Source organism: Electrophorus electricus, chromosome 6 (genome assembly GCF_041902795.1).
Source record: "Electrophorus electricus isolate QZ-2024a chromosome 6, ASM4190279v1, whole genome shotgun sequence".
NCBI lineage: Eukaryota > Metazoa > Chordata > Actinopteri > Gymnotiformes > Gymnotidae > Electrophorus > Electrophorus electricus.
The window spans coordinates 35459556-35478648 of NC_137502.1; the positions used below are offsets into that span (position 1 = coordinate 35459556).

Below are 19093 nucleotides of genomic sequence, written 5' to 3' on the forward strand. Positions count from 1 at the left end.
ATGAAGTCCAGGTGCGAGCCTGCCAGGGTTTTTATGAACCTGGGAACTTAGTTTTCATTGAAATTGGACTAGAAATGTGGACCGGGTATGAATGCAGGTGCCGTGCGTACTACACGGAGCCTGTTCATGGAGAGAGATGGTCTGCAGCAGGGCAGCATCTCCCAGAAAACAGTTCGGATTGGTTGTGTGATTGTGGCTGTGATGGCTGATCTGTGTCTGTGTGTGTGTCTGTGCGTGTGTCTGTGCGTGTGTCTGTGCGCGTGTCTGTGCGCGTGTCTGTGCGCGTGTGTCTGTGCGTGCGCGCAGGTTTGTGGACAGTGGGGAGATGGCGGAGTCGTTCCCGTACCGAACAAAGGCGCTGTTTGCCTTCGAGGACACAGATGGGGCAGACGTGTGCTTTTTCGGCATGCACGTGCAGGAGTACAGCTCAGACTGCCCTCCACCCAATCAGAGGTGAGGAAAAGCGTACACGTGCACGCTCATACACGTATGTACACGCGCGCACACTTATTATTATCTCTGATTTGATGAAAACTAAAATGTTTCATTTTATCCTTTTCTCAAAATGAGAGGACAGAGTTGGTTGGTAAAGGTAAAATGACACAGTTTTACTTTTTAATAAGTTATGAATTATTTAATAATAAGTTGTTCAACAATATAATAATAATCAATATTATTAGTAATCATAATAATTAAATTTGTATTGTTATTAAGTAAGATGGCGCGCGCTCTCTCTCTCTCTGTGCGTGTGTCTTCATGTAGACGTGTATACATCTCCTACCTGGACAGTGTTCACTTTTTCCGTCCGCGTCAGCTGAGGACGGGCGTGTATCACGAGATCCTCATAGGTTACCTGGAGTACGTGAAGAAACAGGGCTTCACCACGGGACACATCTGGGCATGTCCTCCCAGCGAAGGTGACGACTACATCTTCCACTGCCACCCGCCGGAGCAGAAGATCCCCAAGCCCAAGCGTCTGCAGGAGTGGTACAAGAAGATGCTGGACAAGGCGGTGGCCGAGCGGATCGTGCACGACTACAAGGTACTTCTTACCTGTTCCTCCTGCCTGAGCCCCACCTACCAGGTATCAGCGTGGATCAGGCGTGCTGAAAGCTGGTGTGCGGGTCCCCGTGGGTGCGGCTGGGAAACGCTCCTCCGGCGTTCAGTAAAGCGTGAAGGGCGTTCTACGCCAGTCTTGGCCCAGTTTTCACCTTGGAGCTTCTCCTGTTCCCCTGCGTCTGCGTTTTGCTTTCCTGCGTTGCCTCTTCTCTGAGCCCATGGCTCCTTTCTTTGCCTTCTGCAGGACATTTTCAAGCAGGCGACGGAGGACCGCCTGACCAGCGCCAAGGAGCTGCCGTATTTCGAGGGAGATTTCTGGCCCAACGTCCTGGAGGAGAGCATTAAGGAGCTGGAGCAGGAGGAGGAGGAGCGCAAGAGGGAGGAGAACAGCACCTCCAGCGAGAGCGTCGACGTGAGTATCGAGTCCCGAATCCCGCGACGAGGAGCGCGCTTCCAGGGTTTTTTGCAGCCACGCGGGCAGCGCTTCTGATCCGATCACGTCACAAAGGCCCACCTGCGTGTGGATGAAAGGAAAATGGCGCGTTGAACTTAAACGCGTCGTGTTCCGCTTGAGTTCTGCGTAAAGTGTGACGGCGAGCTGTCGCCGTCCTTCTCTGAGCGATGTCGTTGTGACTCCGCAGGCCACTACGGGTGACAGCAAAAACGCCAAAAAAAAGAACAGCAAGAAAACAAGCAAGAACAAGAGCAGCCTGAGCCGCACCAACAAGAAAAAAGCGGGAATGCCCAACGTCTCCAACGACCTGTCCCAGAAACTCTACGCCACCATGGAGAAACACAAGGAGGTAAGCACCACAAACATCCCACAAACATCGCCCCATTCATTAGTAAAACACCTACTGCTAGAGTCCGTGATATTTCAGCAGGATTCGCACAAGTTTTGATTGGGACTTTGCTTTTACAGTGAGTGTCAGAAGTCTTAAAGCTGCTGTCATCAGCAGTTTTAAAGTTCTTGCAAACTTCTGCCAGACGCTCCCTTCAAAGCCAGGCCTCTTTGTGGAGGAGGCTCCTGGTTGGTTAGTACAGCTGAAGTAGTTGCTGACTATGGTGCCCAAGTCAGACTTTCTTGTTTGTTCCTCAGAGCATCTATTCCTGAGAGCCAGTGACTGAGGGACGTGTGAATGAACAAACTCCTTCCCTCCCCACCAGGTGTTCTTCGTCATCCGCCTGATCGCGGGCCCTGCCGCCAACTCGCTGCCGCCCATCTCCGACCCGGACCCCCTGCTGGCCTGCGATCTGATGGACGGGCGGGACGCCTTCCTGACGCTGGCGCGCGACAAGCACCTGGAGTTCAGCTCTCTGCGGCGGGCCAAGTGGAGCACCATGTGCATGCTGGTGGAGCTCCACAACCAGAGTCAGGACCGCTTCGTCTACACCTGCAACGAGTGCAGGCACCACGTGGAGACGCGCTGGCACTGCACCGTCTGCGAGGTGAGGCTGGGGGCCCGCGCCAGGCTGCTGTTCCCAACACTTCTGTACCACTGAAACTATATGAGGGAAATACAGTTGAATTGATAAGTCTCTGATTAGGAATGTTATGCAGGTTGGTAAGGAGAACAGAAACAGCTTTGGGGAATCAGGGGTGCAATTTTGGCTTTCAGCATCCTGATAAAGCATCTTTTAAATCGGTTTCCTTGCTCCGTGCAGGACTACGACCTGTGCATCACCTGCTACAACACGAAGGGCCACGAGCACCGCATGGAGAAGCTGGGTCTGGGTCTGGACGACGAGAGCGGCAGCCATGCGGCCGCCACCGCCCAGAACCCCGGGGACTCGCGGCGCCTGAGCATCCAGCGTTGCATCCAGTCTCTGGTGCACGCCTGCCAGTGCCGCAACGCCAACTGCTCGCTGCCGTCCTGCCAGAAGATGAAGCGGGTGGTGCAGCACACCAAGGGCTGCAAGCGCAAGACCAACGGCGGCTGCCCCATCTGCAAGCAGCTGATCGCGCTGTGCTGCTACCACGCCAAGCACTGCCAGGAGAACAAGTGCCCCGTGCCCTTCTGCCTCAACATCAAGCACAAGCTCCGCCAGCAGCAGCTGCAGCACCGGCTGCAGCAGGCGCAGATGCTCCGCAGGCGCATGGCCACCATGCAGCGCGCAGGCAAGCCTCCCGGGAGCACGACGCTGCCAGGAGGCCTGCCGTCGCCGGGCGGCGCCGGGGCCACGGACCGCTGCACGCCCACATCAACCGGCGCCCAGCCCTCCGCACCCCAGACGCCCACGCAGAGTGCGGTGGCCCTGCCGCAGGCTGGTGCCGGGGCCGCTCGGGGCGCCAGTCCCCAGCAGCAGCAGGCGGGAGAAGCGCCGGCCCGGCCCCCGGGCCAGGCGCCATACCAGCCCGCGCCCGGTGCCCAGGCCCAGCACGGCCCGCGGCCGCCCGTCTCCTCCCCTCTCCCGCAATCCCAGGGCAAGTCCGGGCCGGGTCCGTCTACGCCTCCGCAGCAGGCCGGTGCGTCCGGGCCCCCCCCGGCGGCCGTGGAGATCGCCATGAAGATCCAGCAGGTGGCCGACGCGCAGAGGAAGATGGCCAAGGTCCAGCTGCTGCAGAGGCAGGCGGCCACCCAGGCCGGCATGATGCCGCCGCGCCCCCACCACCAGAACGCCCCGGGCCCGATGGCCATGCCCCACCCTGGGGCGAGCATGGTAGCGGGGCAGAGTCTGCCCTCCCAAGGGCAGGCCTCTGTGGCCCGGGCCCAGCTGGAGCTGCAGCAGCAGGGAGCCCAGGGGATGGTGGTGGGCCTGGGCCCCATGACACCGGCTACGCAGGTCCAGCTTCCGCCCCCAGTGCAGATACAGCAGAGGGCCAACGCGCAGCTCCCGCCTCCCCAGCAGCAGTGGGTGGGGCAGGGCGGGGCTCCCCAGCCCAGGGCGCCACTCGTGGGCCAGGCCAGCATGGTCACCATGCAGCAACAGCAGATGCAGATGCAGCAGCAGCAACAACAGCCGCAGCAGCATCAACAAATCGCCAGCCGCAACGCCCTGATGAACATGGTGCAGACAGGCCTGCAGGGGGGCGGGGCAGGGGGCGGGGCTCTGCCCCAGGGGGCTCTGCAGGAGCTCCTCCGCACACTGCGCTCACCCAGTTCTCCCCAGCAGCAGCAGCAGGTGCTGGCCATCCTGCGCTCCAGCCCGCAGCTCATGGCTGCTTTCATAAAGCAGCGGGTGCACAAGTACAAAGGCGCCAACGCCAGGGGTCAGCCGCCGGGCGTCGACGCGGGCGGGCCCCGGGCGGCCGTGCCCGTGGGGCAGGGCTTGACCGCGCCGGGCCAGCTGGCCCAGCTCCAGCAGAGGCCGGTGCTGCAGCAGCTGAGCCAGCCGTCGCCCAGCATGGCCAACGTGAACCCGCAGTTCAGAGAGCTGCTCATGAGGCAGCAGCAGCAGATGGGGAGCCACGCCGCGTTCCAGCAGCAACCGCCGCCGCCGGGGTTCGTGGCCCAGCCGCAGGGTTACCCGGGCAACCCCGCGCAGCCGCAGCAGAGGCTGCAGCACCAGCAGCAGCACCACCGCCTGCAGCAGGGGGCGGGACTGCCGGATGGGGGCGGGGCGCCCCCCGCCACGCCCCCCGCGCTGCTGCAGCAGGCCTTGCGCCAGCGTCTGCTCCAGCAGCAGCAGCAGATGGGCGGGGCGTCACCCGCACATCAGAACAATCCCATGAGCCCGCAGCAGCAGCAGCAGATGTCGCAGTCGCCCCACCTGCAGGGCCAGCAGCTCCCCGCTACGTCGCTCGGCAACCAGGCGCGCTCGCCCCAGCCGTCGCCGCGGCCGCAGCCGCACGCCCAGCCGCCAGCCCAGCCGTCTTCCCACCGCATCTCCCCACAGACCCAGACGGGCTCGCCGCATCCCGGCCAGCTCCCGCGCCACCTGCCTGGCATGGCCCCGCCCCCTCCGCACCCACCGGCTCAGAACGCTATGGAGGCTGCCGGGTTTGGCGCGGACCAGAGCAGCACGCTGCCGCAGCTGGGCGGCATGCCGGGACTCCATGCTGCCACAGCTAATGACATGATGCCCCCTAGTGGCCAGGAGCTTGGCGTGAATATGAACCCACTAGACATTATAGTTACAGAACACATGGAAACTCGCCAGAGACAGTGTTAGCCTTTTTATTTTATATTACAGTGATTAATTATTTAAAACGTTTTTCTAGTACAAACACATTGAACTCTGACCTTCCTATGGGAGATGCAGTAAATGCAATTAAACAGAAAAGAGAATAAGATGTGAATGTTAAATTATGGCTGTTACAGTTTTCCTCCAATTGTGTACAAAGAAACGGTTATTTCATTATTTCTCAAACTCAGAGAATACAACACAAGTAATATTTTTTTGGGCTGGGTGTAGGGAAGTATTTACCTTTTTAAAATATATATATTTTAAGATTTTAAAACTTTAAAAAATGTTACGAGACAGAGTCTTTAAAAGCATTTTTTTTTTTTTGTTCCATGTATCAGGCTCTGTTCTAGTTTTACCGTGTGGAGTGTTGCAAATGCTGCAATTACCAGTGTTTTATTGTTAAAATGAATGATCCAAACCTTGTACAGTCGGTTTGGCATTATGTTATTTATTCTAGTGTTTTCAGTTTTTGTTTCACCACACCGTTACAGTTCACATAGAATACATTTTTTGTTCTATTTTTGTTAATACCGGTCTAAATACGGGAGCTTTTCTTTTGTCTACAGGAAGTTTGAAATCTTGAATGCTGTATGAATCAGTGTTTGGGTGGGCAGGACTTGGTTGCGTCTAAGTGTCTGGTGGATTAGAGGTGCGTGCGTGCGTGCATGTTTTTCTTTGTTTAAGCCTTGTTGTGCCACATGTGAAATGTGCAGCCAGTGTCCACAGGGACAAGCCTCCAGAACAAGCCTGTGTGCTCCCATTTCTCCTCCACTGCACACGTGCGTGCTCAGTCCTTATGACACTGAGTAGTAGAGGTGTGTGTGTGCGCTCATATGTATTCATGCTACGATGAGATTAGAGTGTCTCTAATTAACCCGAAAGAAGGTGAGCATACCACTGATCTCTCTCTTTCTCTCTCTCCTTCTGCCTCCACACTCAGAAATTTTATTGCTCTGAACTTTGGGAATTTTAATTTAAGTATTTTTTACTGTATAATGAAATTACAAACGGTGGACTCCAAACTGGTTTTGTAATAAAATGAAGATGAAATATGTCTTCTATAATAGTTTGTTCATTGGCAGGTGATATGGTTTAAGTTTAAACCTTTTGTTTACAGGGACTAATAAGTATACATTATGGAATGTGTTTGTATTTATATTTGTATGCTGATTTATATAACGTATTTTAATGGGTTCTAGTGGGCTGTTGTGTATTAAAATAGACTGGATTACTTTAGTTTCATTTGTAAGATATTAAGGTAATATATGGCAAATCATCAAATGTATGAGAGAGAGAGAGAGAGAGAGAGAGAGAGAGAGAGAGCTCACACTAAGTCGTTAAACACAGACTCTGTTGGCGTGCGAGGGGACGCTCACGGGGGAGACGGCATTGACCATGCCGTTGGTGATCTGATCCTGCCTTGTGTTTCGCTACGAGAGAAATAAACAAAAAATGTTCTCCTTGTAGCACTGAAAACAGATGAAAACTTCATCTGGTCTAAAACCATAAGTGTACTTCCTATATAAAAGTAGTTCTCAGTGAGCTATTTTCTATCGCCATGCAATATTCAATATGGATTCGATAACCACAAGCAATAACTAACATGTGAAATCTTTTCAAAAAACTTGGCACTTCAGAATTTTGATTTAATGACTGACGCATTTTGACACAACATTTTGTCACTTTATTGAAAATACAAATAAAAACGTAACCTTGCTGTAGGTGAACGAACTGTAACGGATTGACAAAGCCATGCCTTCATCCCTGTTCCTCTCTTCGTCATTACTGGTCACCATGTGACCGATGACAGAACTTCAACTCCCGTTAATAACACGCTAGACCTACATCAAAAGCACATTATTTTCATCTGCAAACAGGGTCTATACCCTGCACAGAATCTGCAGCAGTGCATGTAAACTGATATTGTCACTTTAAAAATGCAGAGAAGCTCGGGAGCACAGTGAGGGTGCGCACAGGAACGACCCCGAGGCAGGTGAGTCCTCACTGTCCTTCCTCTGCCTCAGCAGCCACGGTGCTGTAGAACCTACAGAGCAGTGACGTCATTCCGGCGCCGTGGACACTGAAACAAAATCTCAAGATAAACTTTTTTTTGTGGATTTTTGTTTTTGTTAGGACAGTAACACTAGCTATGCGTATTCTTTCTAGAGTTGGCGTGCACTGAAGGCTTCACTTAGCAACACTAAATATGAGCAGAAATCCTTCAACATCTATTCACGCTTTCACTAAAACAAAAGGTTCAAGAAAAAAAAACCCTTTAGACATGAATGAGTGTGTCTATAAAGCATGAAGATTCACTGGCTTCACTACAAAGACAACTGGTCCAATGTTGCTTCCTCTCCCAATAAAAACTTCACCCAAAGATGCTAACCTTGCTAATCAAAGTTAGTCTGTGTCAGTAAGCGTTACTCGTGAATTGTGTTCTCCATCTTGTTGTTCACTGTTAGCTCTGTTAGCGTTCTGCCATCCTCTCGCCTCTCACACCTGGAGCTCACAGCCACTGAAGAAGCCCTCGGCTGACACGGCCTCCTTAAACGTCACAGTTAGCGAGTTAATGGTCACCTCAGTCACGATCACCTTTCCAGGATGCTGTGAGCTCTCGGAAGCTTGTGATTGGTTGGTCCTGACCTCTGTGCTCAGCTGTAAGGTAGTCATATACTCTGCTGTGCCCTCATCCTCACCCGTCTCTTCCTTCAGTTTGGCTGTTGAGCATTCAGTCTCAGCGGTCTCTTTTGCCTGGCCCCGCCCACAGCTGTCAATCAAGTGTCGCACAGCTATGACCGAGACTCGATTCTGGCCCCTGTCAATCGCACTCCCTTCTTTTGCTGTAAGAACTGCTTCTGAACTGGTCTTCGTCGACTGGTGGGTCGTAGTGTGATCGTGTAACTCCAGTGCCGAGACTCTGATCTCTGACCCGTCTGTGATTGGCCCCTGCTCGTGTGTGTCTGTGATGGTGTCACTTGCTGATTTGTCTGTCACTGTTGGAGCCGAGCATGTCCCGTCACTAGAATCCTTGGCTGAGTCCTCCCCATAATCATGCGTGGAAGAGTGATGCTCGGTTTGGTTGGCCATGGCGGTGACGTTCTGTTCGGCTGAAAAGGTGCTGTCTTCTGTCTTCTCTTGAGCTGAGGGAAACAGAGAAGCTTTGGTAAGGAAGCAGTAAGAAACTAGCTTTGTGAACTTTCATAGGTGACGCTGTTTTACTTCTAAAAGAACCGAAACATGCCCAGCAGGGTGCAACCTGCACAATGTTCAGACAGAGCTACATTTCATAGTGCAGGTCTGTCCATCTATAGTGGGGGAATTCATTTCACAGCTGCTCTACGAATGGCAGCTCTGTCTGCAATGTCCTGCTGTGCTTTGGTACTGAAGATCTAAATTTGGTCTGTGAGAACCAGAGCACAGAGCTGCTCTGTCACTGGTAGTTTTCTCCATGTGCCTGCTGTGTTCAGCGCTGTGTGCGATCTGTATTTAGCTTACAGAGCGCCAACTCTGAGTCGTGACAGCTCTGAGGTTCAGCATGGCTTCTGTGACCCCAGTGCATGCTACATGCATAGTATCTTAGCAACAGTTGTCATGCCAATGCCATGCTACACATACCACTTGGAATGTCCCGATGCTCGTCTGTTTTCTCATCGTCTTTTTCTGTCTTCCTCTTTTTCTTCTCTTGCTCTTTCTCCTCCTCCCACTCCTCCTCCGTACTGTCTTTTTTATGGGTCAGAGTTCGTTGCCGTGGATTTTCAGTGTTGTCCGCAGTGTGTCTAGATACACATTGCCTGCTCTTTCGCTTCTCTAGGCGCTGGTGCTTGACTCTGCCTTCCCCAATCCTGCAGCGCCGCCCACTGTGCTCTAGCTCCGCCCCCACAGAGCGGGTGAGCGACAAACGGATTCGGGGAGCAGGTTTCTCTGGAGCTTTGTGAGCACTTCTTAGCTCCATGGTGTAGATGTTCTACACGGTTAACCAAATAAAGAATAGAATGAAAGATAAATAAAACAAATACTGAAATTAGATTCACATTTCTAAAAGTACTTTGATTTACAAAGAAACATGCAAAGTCCTAGAAAACTAAGCTTTGCTGTGGGTTCCCCTTCAGACACAGTTCTAAAGCAGTGTTTACAGCAAATGTAGCTCTGCTTCCATTACAGTGTAAACCAAACAGATGCGGTGCATTCATGTGACCATGTGATTATACAAACATTTAAGTGTTGGGTTGCAGACGTGCTTCCTACCCGCAAGATGAGTCGACGGGGTCGCAGACCTTTCCTCCTATGGGCCTGGGCCCGGTCTCGCTCCTCCCTGACACACACACACACACACAGAGCAGGAGCAGAGAGAGATGGCCAGGCAGAGAGAACGAGAAGGAAAAGACTTCATCAGTGAGAGAAACAAGACAGGGTAGTGACATGTGATCAGTGTTCACAGACAAGGTAGCAGCGTGTGATCGGTATTCACTCACTTCTCTTCGAAGGCAAGAACGAGCCGTGGGTCCAGGATGTTGTCCTCGGGCTCCCACGTGCTATATCTGTCAAACACACAGCCAGAGTCGTCAACACACTCACATCCAAGAACGTGAGACTGTGCTCCTCTGGAGGGTACAGCTGACGTGACACCACACAGGCAGCTGAACTACCCGTGCTACAGGCTGGGGTCACAATCTTACACACGGATTTACTAAGACACAGCAGACGTCAGAGTTACTCACAGCATTGGCGACGTGACCTTATTTAGTTTTCTTTGTTAAACAACTGCAAACTAACTGTTGTCTAAGAGTGTGTATTTGGTAGGGTGCGAGGCACAAACTACTATTACTCCTTTCTACTTACTTAGGGGGCCAGCCCTGCCACTTCAGCAAGTACTCCACATTTCCCTGGGAGAGACGAGAAAGAGACAGCGCCAGATGAGGCTTTGACGTCACGCGTGCTCACAGAGCACGGGGCATTTAACAGCGGCTCGTGCATTATGTAAAAGTGTGCGTGGCCCTTTAAGACGTGAATTCGGCACCGAACGTTCGCAGTAGTATTTTGAAACGGAGATGATGGAGAATGACGTAGGCGCCCGTGCTCGCTAGACTACTGGTGGCTGTGGTGGTGACGTGATGCCGTGCAGGGGTGTGCTCGCGAGTTCAATAAAACAGGAGTTTCTAGAACATTTATGGGATGGAGATAGGTGGGGCCATGGAAACATGTAAACAACTGTCATTGCGCAACGTGTAAAGCGCCGAAGGTCTTCCCCTCCTGCTCGAGCGAACGAAGCGAAATCCGCGTGCACATGCAGTGTTAGTCATGATCTTAGTCATCGGCTATTACGGCATGTTACATCTCCTCAACCAACAACCCGTGTCAGGCGTTTACACAGGAATATTAGCACCTACCCCCGAGTTACCGCTTTCAGTCTCTTTAACTTTAACATTAAATTAGATTTCTGCACTAAATTACATATACGCATACACTTTCACGTCCATCTGTCGCGAATTGTAGTAAATTATTTCAGGGTTACGCTGAGTTATGAAGGATGCTTCATCCTTCGGCTATCCTTGACCCTCTGTGCGTGTAAATAAACTGCGTAGCCACTAATCGTTGACCGCGCTGGGAGAACGCGCCGATGTTTCGACCTATGCACGCACACCGATAGCGATGACACGCGCCGTGCTTTCACACACCCCCTCGCCTTATTGCACGCTGAATTCATGCAAGATACTGTACAAAATACACTTTAACTTCGCACAACGAAGCCAGAATAGCTCTCCGCATGTATCGGTGTTAGATATTTTGCACTCTAAAAGTGTGGTAACAAAAAGTTCCAATCATCATTCCTGCAGAGTCATTAACATTTCTGTGGTTGTTTATTCCACAACAAGAGCATTCAAGGAAAAGTGTCCTGTAGTTTAGTTCTAAAAATTCCCAACGAAACAGAAAGTAAACGTCACCCGTTGTAAAACGTTGCTCGTTATGCTTGAAAGCAGTTGTATTTTTTTAAGAATAATTCGCCGAGTTCGTACCTTTCTAACTCTCTTCTTTGTTATTGATTCAACCGCAAACACTTGCTCTCCAATTGATGACAGCTCCATTTTGGCGAGCTCATCCAGCGCCGCGGGAAGGACGCGACTGGAGTTTGTGCTCTCCCCGCTCCTCGCGTGCTCGCAGATAAGCTGAAGCTCGACCGTGGAACGCCTGCTCGAGAGAGGAACGCTTCGCCCTTTACGCACACGCGCGTCCAGCCGCTTCAGCCCGCGTGCGTTCCTGGCGCTCTTCGGAACGTCCGAGCCATTGCTCCGGAGTTTTAAAATCTGCGACACATCCACGCGCTCTCCGCCTCGGCGCGCGCCCGGAGAGTGCACGCTCCGAGCGCGCGTCCCTTTCCTCCGCTGCACCGTGCCCAGCTCGCCGCGAGAGCCCGCGCGCGGATGAAAGCGCGTGAGCTGCAGCCCGAATGTTGACGGGAAAAGGTGGGACAGTCCTCGTGCGTGTAAGGGCACGGGGGAGGAGGGGGGGGGGGGGGGTTCTCGTGAGTGCGTAACTGGGACTCCAGGGCACTTTAAACGCTACAGTTCCTCCGACGTGCTTTCCTCGTTTCGGGTCACGTGTTTATTTACTCCGTGGAACATCCACTTCGAGCTCTTCAGCTCTTCACAGAGGAGCCAGTGTCGCCTGTAGCGATGGTTTCCGAGCCCGCTGGAGTCCTGTTACACCCACGCTCTGCTGAAACCGTGACTAAGCTGTAATGCTGTTGCTTCGTTACGTCTTCTTTTGCTCGATCGTATTAAGGATGTGGTTCTGCATACCGTGTAAGACGTGACAAAGGAACAAGTGAATAATGTTATGTATTGTTATTCGTGCTAGTAGTCGTAGCACGAAGACGATGTTGCCAAATCTAAGTGGAAACAAGCTGTCATTGTCTGAGAAAGTGTTGAAGGGAAATTTGCTGAAGTCTAAATGATAAGTAAACCCGAAGTGTTGCTGTGACCACTCAACAGTGTTTGATAAGCTGCAATGAGTGACACACAAACCCTTCAAGCCGTTGACCGTCAGGGGGCGCTACAACACACTTGCTCATGTGTTTACGATGAATGTGTGGGGGCTACTGGCACTTATCGGTCCTGTTAGCTTTTCTAAACTGTGTCAGTGATTTTGAAGAATTGGATACACCTCAGATACCGCAGAAGACACCAAACTAAGATTCTGCTGCAAGAGCCGGTAGCTTGCGTGGGTCGTAGTAGTAATCACCGTTTCGCCTTTCGGCTAAGGTAGCTAAGGTCAGCTAGCTAGAAAGCAGCGGTGTCATAACAGCACAGACACCTGTTATAGTGGCCCAGTAATCTTCGTCAGACAGGACACACATGGATCGAAACAGCACAGTGTTCCCCGTACAGCTTTACATTTATGATCTGTCGAGGGGGATGGCGCGCCAGCTGAGTCCTATAATGCTAGGTGAGTAGCCACGGATGTTAACCTAGATGTCTAACGATGGGTAGGTAGCTAGGGTAGCACGTTTATGTGGCTTTTGACGACCATGGCAATGGGATTATTATTATTATTATTATTATTATTATTATTATTATTATTAAACGCCGTTTACAGTCGCCATAGCTCTGTTGCAGTGCGTTATGCGCCAGGATGTCGAAGACATGGCGCTCCCCGCAGAGCCGCTGCGCTTATCCAACGCTGGAAATGTCGGAGGACTGTTACGACCTATGGATTTAGTTACATAATTTTAGTACAATGGTTTATAATAGAATATATACATTTGCTTTCGCTTAGAAAAACTCGCACTCGATTGTAATAGCAAGCGGCAAATTTCTGGTACGTTCGGATTAAAACTAGTCAAAATAGTATCAAGGACGTTGACCGTTGTTCTATTATATTAATTTGATAAGTAAACTATAATTTGGCTTATTGCGTTATTTCGCAAAAAAACGTTTACTTGTTTACTTTATTTTTGCAGGGAAGCAACTCGACGGGATTTGGTAAGTTGTTACGGAAAGCACCCTATCACACAACCGAATTCCGTTCTGTGGCATTTCCTGCTGATAACTGCGGGGTGACAGCCGTTTCAGCCGCGGTTTCCTCATCACGTTTCTGCGTGTATCGGCAGGCATACGTCCATAGTGGTTTACGGGGAAGAGTTTTTCTTTGGTGGCGTGGGCATCTCCAGCTGTCCACCGGTAAATCTTACCTCGCACAGCTGCTGCACACTTGAAGGGTTTTGTGGTCGCTTATACATGGCAACTTGGGTCCTACTGTCACTGCTTTGTAAGACTCACTGCATTTCTGCATGTTATAGAAATTAAGATTTAGATGAAGCACTGTGTATGTGTGTGTGTGTGTGTGTGTGTGTGTGTGTGCGCGTGTGTGTATGTGTTTTTAATTTTTTTTTTTTTTTGCAGGGGGGGACAATGCTAGGCCCACCAGATACAGTCGTGGATCTGGGGAACACTGAGGTGACAGAGGAGATTTTCATGGACTACCTGTCCTCTCTTGGGGAGACCACATACAGGTATGTGTGTGGGCAATGGATAACTTATATTTAGGCAATTGTAGATATGGATAAGTGTGTTTTGCTTGGCAACAGGATGTGTTATATTCTCTCTGTGCACAGAGGGGAGAGGTACAGGCTGTTTGAGCACAACTGTAATACCTTTACGAATGAAGTGGCTCAGTTTCTGACTGGTAGGAAAATTCCTTCCTACATCACAGACCTGCCATCTGAGGTGCTCTCCACGTAAGTGTGGTGTTTAAGTACACACACACACACACACACACACACACACACACACACACACTATAGCGTGTGTAAAAAATAAATATTAGAAACATCAGATGCAGAGAGGGTTATATTTTAATGTGAGTATAGGCTGAGAAGAAATGTGAACATTTACTTGTTAGGGTTTAAAGTGTGTAGTGACAGCAGATGATGAATATTGCATGAGGCATTAGAACACTCCAAAATAGCTCCCATGCTTCAAGACTGCAAGTCCCTGTTTTGCATGTTACTGATGTGAGCCACAGTCAAGGACGGCAAAACAGCAAAGTTTATATAACACCACAGCACCCACAGTACTGTTCCCGGTCCTGATGGCCCCATGCACTTTGCATTTTGGTGTCCAAGACAGTCCAGCACCCGTCTGAGCTCATTAATGAGCTTAGCAAAGCAGACTCAACACATCCTAGTTTTTCTAGAGTAAAGCTGTATTCACTGATCCAGGAGTACACAGTTTCATTTCAGCTAGCTGTTATTCTCAGATGTTGCTGCACGTTATGCCTGAACTGTGCGGTTAAGTAGACATTTTGGCCAGGCACATTCAACCTTTCCAATATTTGGAGGACAAATACTGATTAAGTCAGATAGCCGTGGCTTTCTCCCTGCTCTGTCAGCCCCGCCCCTCAGCACTTGCGGCTCCGCCCCTCCACACTCACGGCTCCGCCCCACCACACCCCCTCCATGCTCGGGCCCTGCTCCCAAGACCAGAGGCTTAGTACAGACTGTGTGTGTTAACACAGACCAGAGGTTCTGTATAGACCGGTGCTTGTTACACAGGAGCTTGTGCAGTTGTACCCAGAATATCATACACCATTGTTATAATTACACCTTAGGTGAAAAACACATGCGCTGAGGCACCCTTCTGTACCTAGCACTCTGCAGTGATCTGAGAAGTGAACCTGGACCCAGTCACTAGTGTTGTGTCACAATGAACCTGGACCCAGTCACTAATGTTGTTTCAGAATGAACCTGGACCCAGTCACTAGTGTTGTGTCAGAATGAACCTGCACCCGGTCACTAGTGTTGTGTCAGAATGAACCTGGACCCAGTCACTAGTGTTGTCAGAATGAACCTGGACCCAGTCACTAGTGTTGTGTCAGAATGAACCTGGACCCAGTCACTAGTGCTGTGTCAGAATGAACCTGGACCCAGTCACTAGTGCTGTGTCATTATTAACCTGCACCCAGTCACTAGTGTTGTGTCAGAATGAACCTGGACCCAGTCACTAGTGTTGTGTCGGATTTAACCAGCACCCAGTCACTAGTGTTGTGTCAGAATGTATATTATGAATTGTGTGGGTTTTTATACTTTGAGGTTTCCCTTCACAATGTGATATCTCTGTGGACAGATTTAGCAGTACATTTAACTCACCAAGTAACAAAGACTATACAGTATGGGGGATCAGAGTTGGCGCCTTTTAAGTTTTCCTCATCATTGACTGAAGGCAGCAATGTTTGTCTCTTCTTCTTTTTCCTCCCAGGCCATTTGGTCAAGTTTTGAGGCCTATCCTGGACTCCATTCATATTGCGCCCCCTGGTGGAAATGTCATCAACAGCCAAAATAATCACAGCTAGATTTCTTTAACCAGCTCTGTGTACTTTCAGCTTATACACAAACACACACACCCACAGCTCATGCACACATACACAATGCATAACAACACATTTATACCAGCATATAGATGCTGTTTGATACCACACACATTGCCAGCTTGTGGGTGTGTTTAACCAGCTATGTCAGATTGACAGGGCTGTAGTGAGATCAGTTCTAGTCCTGTGCTCTCCCATCTTCCTCAAACTGTACTGACAAGCAAGACTGATCTTGAGACAGAATCAGTGGGAACATACTAAAAATGTTTACAAATATGGCTTTGTGAATCACTGATTGTTATTTTGAAGGTACTGCATATAAGCACTGAAGTCTTTGTTTTAACTCAAATGAAATTGCTTGTGAGTGAATGTTCAACGACTGATATCATTTTCTGTGATTTTTTGGCATAACCACGTCTGAAAGCAGACGGGTGTTCGGACCAGAAAAATTCTTGATGGTTGATGTCATTAGAATTGTGAAATCTAAAACGAATGAATTAAAGATCCTATAATTCTTATACTTATTTTCAGTATAATGTTAATATTAGCAGAACTGGGACTTGGTGCATGGGGCTCTGGTACTTTCCTTGCATGCATTCTCGTCACTCCACTGTTTACATTGTATGGTGTTTCTTACATTGTTTTGTTATACGGTCACCAGTCGCTGCATTTTCGGTTGCATTGTCTTTTGTTTGTGTATTTATTTAATTTTGCACAGTTGACTTCTTCCTCTTTGTGTTTTTGCTATTATGTTTTTGTTTTTTTTAAGTCAGGTGGGTTACTTTGTGTTTTGAAACTGGATTTTCTGCACACAACATTTTCTGTGTTGTGGACATTCAGAGGAATAGAAGCGATAGTGTCAGTCTTTCACTTCTGCAAAGTTCTCGGTGTAGCCGTTAGCTCTGGTTATTCCAGTTTTCTTTTAAATAAATTGTGGCTGGATGTAAATAATTAAACCTCAGTTATTTAGCTGTAATGCTTACAGCTTATCTTAATATCTGCCCTGTTGTGTTTATTACTTATTCGTTACAGAGATATTCTGTGACGAGTTAGTGAGATGCTGCAGGTGGTGGTGTTGAGGTGTTAATATGTGTTGTGGGGTTCAGTATCACTGGAAATGATGCAACATGTGAAAATGGCAAACTGCCGAAAGCACTGCGCGTCTACAACAGACCAGCGTTAGTCATTGTGTCGTCTTTTTTTTTTTTAGAGTTCGCTTTGTTTCTAGTCTTCTGTGTGCAGTGCTGATAATGACAGAGAGAGAGAGAATTTGCTGGATATAGGCCCTGGCAGGTCGGAGGGGCAAGTCAGAGGGGGCGTGAAGACCAAAGGGTCATATAACATCCTGTTCCCAAAGGGGAAGAGGGGAAAGAAAGCTATTTTAAAATATCACTGTTGTATATTTCATTTTATTTATGTAGTGGCCATTCTGATGTATAAAATGTCATTGTTTATTTTGCATCTACCAGCAAGGACTAAGTTTAAACAATTGTATAAACAATAATTTACATTGGCAAAATAACCAATAAAGTAAGCTAAAATGTGTTGAATTTGTCGTTTTGTAAATTGATTGTCATTTACCATGGCAACAGATGCAGCATATACTGTATTTCACTTTCTGAAAAACAAACAGCAGCTGTTTAAAACCAAATATGCAGACTGTACATTTCTTGACTTTCTAGCTGTAAACAGCTCCATATATTTATTTTCTTGTTATTTACTATGTACAAAAAAACCCAAAACAAAACCATACGTCATGGCTGCTTTTTATGCACTGTACATAAACCCAACATGTATCCAGTTCACACCCTCCTACTGCATTTTCACAGACTGTCTCCCTCTGCTGGCAGAACACCTCAAAAACATTCAGAAATCACACCTACCACTTTCAAAGGTCTTTCCAGCTCTCTCAGGTGGGAGGGGTTTGAGCCATAGGGTGAAAGGGTGAAGACCGGCATTTTCCCCACTGTTGTGTGATGTCACAGAGGAAGGCTGTGCTGCTCTGGCTTCAGATGTGACATCACTATCATGCAACCGGCGGGAGACCGACAGTATTCACCCTTTCAGTTCAGGACATACAGTATTACATTGTAATTAAAAAGTATTACAAATATTACAATGATTTGTTTCACTTAGGTAGAAGATACAAATTACAAAATGAGATTCTGAATTTTTAACGTTGTGGAATGTCATTCCATGATTTGTGTGTTATTACCTAGAGCAGTGGACAGCGGTAATGGGAAAATGTTTCTTGCAGCACCTTGGTCAACACGTCATTTGCTTTATAAATGTTCCTCACTTGCTTAAAATACAGATCGGTGTATGTCAGCAGTGAGAAGTCAACAGATGACAACAGTGAGATCTCTTCATACAGTCAGCCATAATGACAATCACATAGAAAAACTGCTCATTTCAGACCGATCTTCCCAAGGTTCTTCAGCCTACGTGTTATGGATCTTCTTGCAAAGCCTCCTTCAGACAGGTTCTTTCCAAGACAAACTCCACCACTTAATTTTCTTTCTCCTGTCACATGTGAAGTCAGAGCACTACAGTTTCAAAAGAACTCATCTATAAATATCTGCTACAGCTACAAGGTGGCCCTTTCTTTGGATTGATTCACATGAGTCCACATTCTTAAGCAGTTTTGACCAGGCTTATATTTGACTTGTGCAGGTCTCAACATTTTACACACTGGTACTATATTTTGAGCTGGCACACATCAGTTACTTTAATTCTGCAGATTTTGGATAAAGCGTTGAGATTTTATTGCCTTCTAGAGAAAAAGTGGTGAGATTTACATTTATGGTATTTACCAGATACTCTTATCCAGAATGATTTACAAAAGTGCTTTGTCATTTACTCATAGAATACATCCTAGACAGTACAGTAAGTTAGAGTCCAATATACCAATGAACTAGAATTCTGTTGAAATACAGGGATCAGACATCCTCTGTCTCAGACAATGATAAGTGCAATAAACAACAAGTACTAGAGTTTGTTAGTCAACAAAGGAGCAGCCAATATCAGTGCAATAAACAATACCCTGCAATAAGTACTACTTTCAGTTAGTCAACAAAGGAGCAGGGTCAGTGATCATTTAAATATTCCACAAATAGATGGGTCTTCAGTCTGCATTTGGCCATGGTAAGGGTTGGGAGTTCCAGGGACTGAAACCATTTCCATGCAAAACCAGTCACACCAAGGCTGGAGAGAACAAAGAAGAGAATGTTGCGGTTTACTGTGTCAAAGGCTGCCGAGAGGTCCAGAAGAATCAAAACTGAATGCACTGCCTGTTCATTGTGGATTAGTCCTGTCCTGTATTTATTGTATGGTATTATTGCACTGTTTTGTATTGTTTGCACTCCTGTAGAGTGTTGTCTTTTGCATTTGTTTTGTGTTGCATCATGGTCCTGGAGGAACATTGTTTCATTTCGCTGTGTACTTGTACAACTTTAAACAACTTTGAAGACAGGTGACAATTTGGCAGCTTTAGCACCATGAGGTTTCTTCGTCACTGCTATGAGTACCGTTTCTGTTGAAT

At 48.5% G+C, this 19093-nt stretch overlaps 3 protein-coding genes across 8 annotated transcripts in view; 2 read left to right on the top strand and 1 right to left on the bottom strand.

Annotated features, from left to right (window-relative positions):
• ep300b (EP300 lysine acetyltransferase b) overlaps positions 1 to 6239 on the top strand; it is a 29524-nt gene extending 23285 nt beyond the window's left edge. For all 5 annotated transcript variants that reach the window (XM_081716672.1, XM_035525073.2, XM_081716675.1 and 2 more), the window contains 7 exons: positions 1 to 11; positions 307 to 453; positions 763 to 1042; positions 1304 to 1471; positions 1701 to 1862; positions 2227 to 2508; positions 2725 to 6239. The exon at positions 1 to 11 is cut by the window's left edge and continues 140 nt beyond it. In XM_081716672.1, the coding sequence (XP_081572798.1) occupies positions 1 to 11; positions 307 to 453; positions 763 to 1042; positions 1304 to 1471; positions 1701 to 1862; positions 2227 to 2508; positions 2725 to 5172 (3498 nt within the window). In that variant the 3' untranslated portion in view covers positions 5173 to 6239. The remainder of the gene's footprint in view (positions 12 to 306; positions 454 to 762; positions 1043 to 1303; positions 1472 to 1700; positions 1863 to 2226; positions 2509 to 2724) is intronic.
• A 609-nt stretch (positions 6240 to 6848) lies between these two features.
• Positions 6849 to 11339, bottom strand: cbx7a (chromobox homolog 7a). The gene is made up of 6 exons (XM_027028320.3): positions 11205 to 11339; positions 10030 to 10073; positions 9663 to 9728; positions 9436 to 9502; positions 8806 to 9154; positions 6849 to 8330 (listed from the first exon to the last, which is right to left on the bottom strand). The coding sequence occupies exons 1-6, from the start codon at positions 11271 to 11273 to the stop codon at positions 7684 to 7686; spliced, it is 1242 nt and encodes a 413-aa protein (XP_026884121.1). The 5' UTR covers positions 11274 to 11339; the 3' UTR covers positions 6849 to 7683.
• Positions 11340 to 11525: 186 nt separating this feature from the next.
• On the top strand, positions 11526 to 17102 carry desi1a (desumoylating isopeptidase 1a). 2 transcript variants are annotated; one of them, XM_027028323.3, is made up of 6 exons: positions 11526 to 11651; positions 13148 to 13169; positions 13298 to 13367; positions 13590 to 13699; positions 13802 to 13924; positions 15444 to 17102. In XM_027028323.3, exons 1-6 carry the CDS (start codon positions 11636 to 11638, stop codon positions 15535 to 15537), a joined length of 435 nt encoding a protein of 144 aa, XP_026884124.1. In that variant the 5' UTR covers positions 11526 to 11635; the 3' UTR covers positions 15538 to 17102. The 2 variants fall into 2 exon arrangements, with proteins under 2 accessions (XP_026884124.1, XP_026884122.1); XM_027028321.3 differs by lacking the exon at positions 11526 to 11651 and adding an exon at positions 11997 to 12633.
• The last annotated feature ends 1991 nt before the right edge of the window (positions 17103 to 19093 follow it).

Coding starts and splice junctions, on each gene's coding strand:
- cbx7a (XM_027028320.3), bottom strand. CDS start 11,273: ATGGAGCTGTCATCAATTGGAGAGCAAGTGTTTGCGGTTGAATCAATA. Junction 10,074..11,204: donor CAAAGAAGAGAGTTAGAAAG/GTACGAACTCGG, acceptor CGTCTCTCCCAG/GGAAATGTGGAGTACTTGCT. Junction 9,155..9,435: donor CCCGTCGACTCATCTTGCGG/GTAGGAAGCACG, acceptor TTAACCGTGTAG/AACATCTACACCATGGAGCT.
- desi1a (XM_027028321.3), top strand. CDS start 12,543: ATGGATCGAAACAGCACAGTGTTCCCCGTACAGCTTTACATTTATGAT. Junction 12,634..13,147: donor GCTGAGTCCTATAATGCTAG/GTGAGTAGCCAC, acceptor TTATTTTTGCAG/GGAAGCAACTCGACGGGATT. Junction 13,700..13,801: donor CTTGGGGAGACCACATACAG/GTATGTGTGTGG, acceptor CTCTGTGCACAG/AGGGGAGAGGTACAGGCTGT.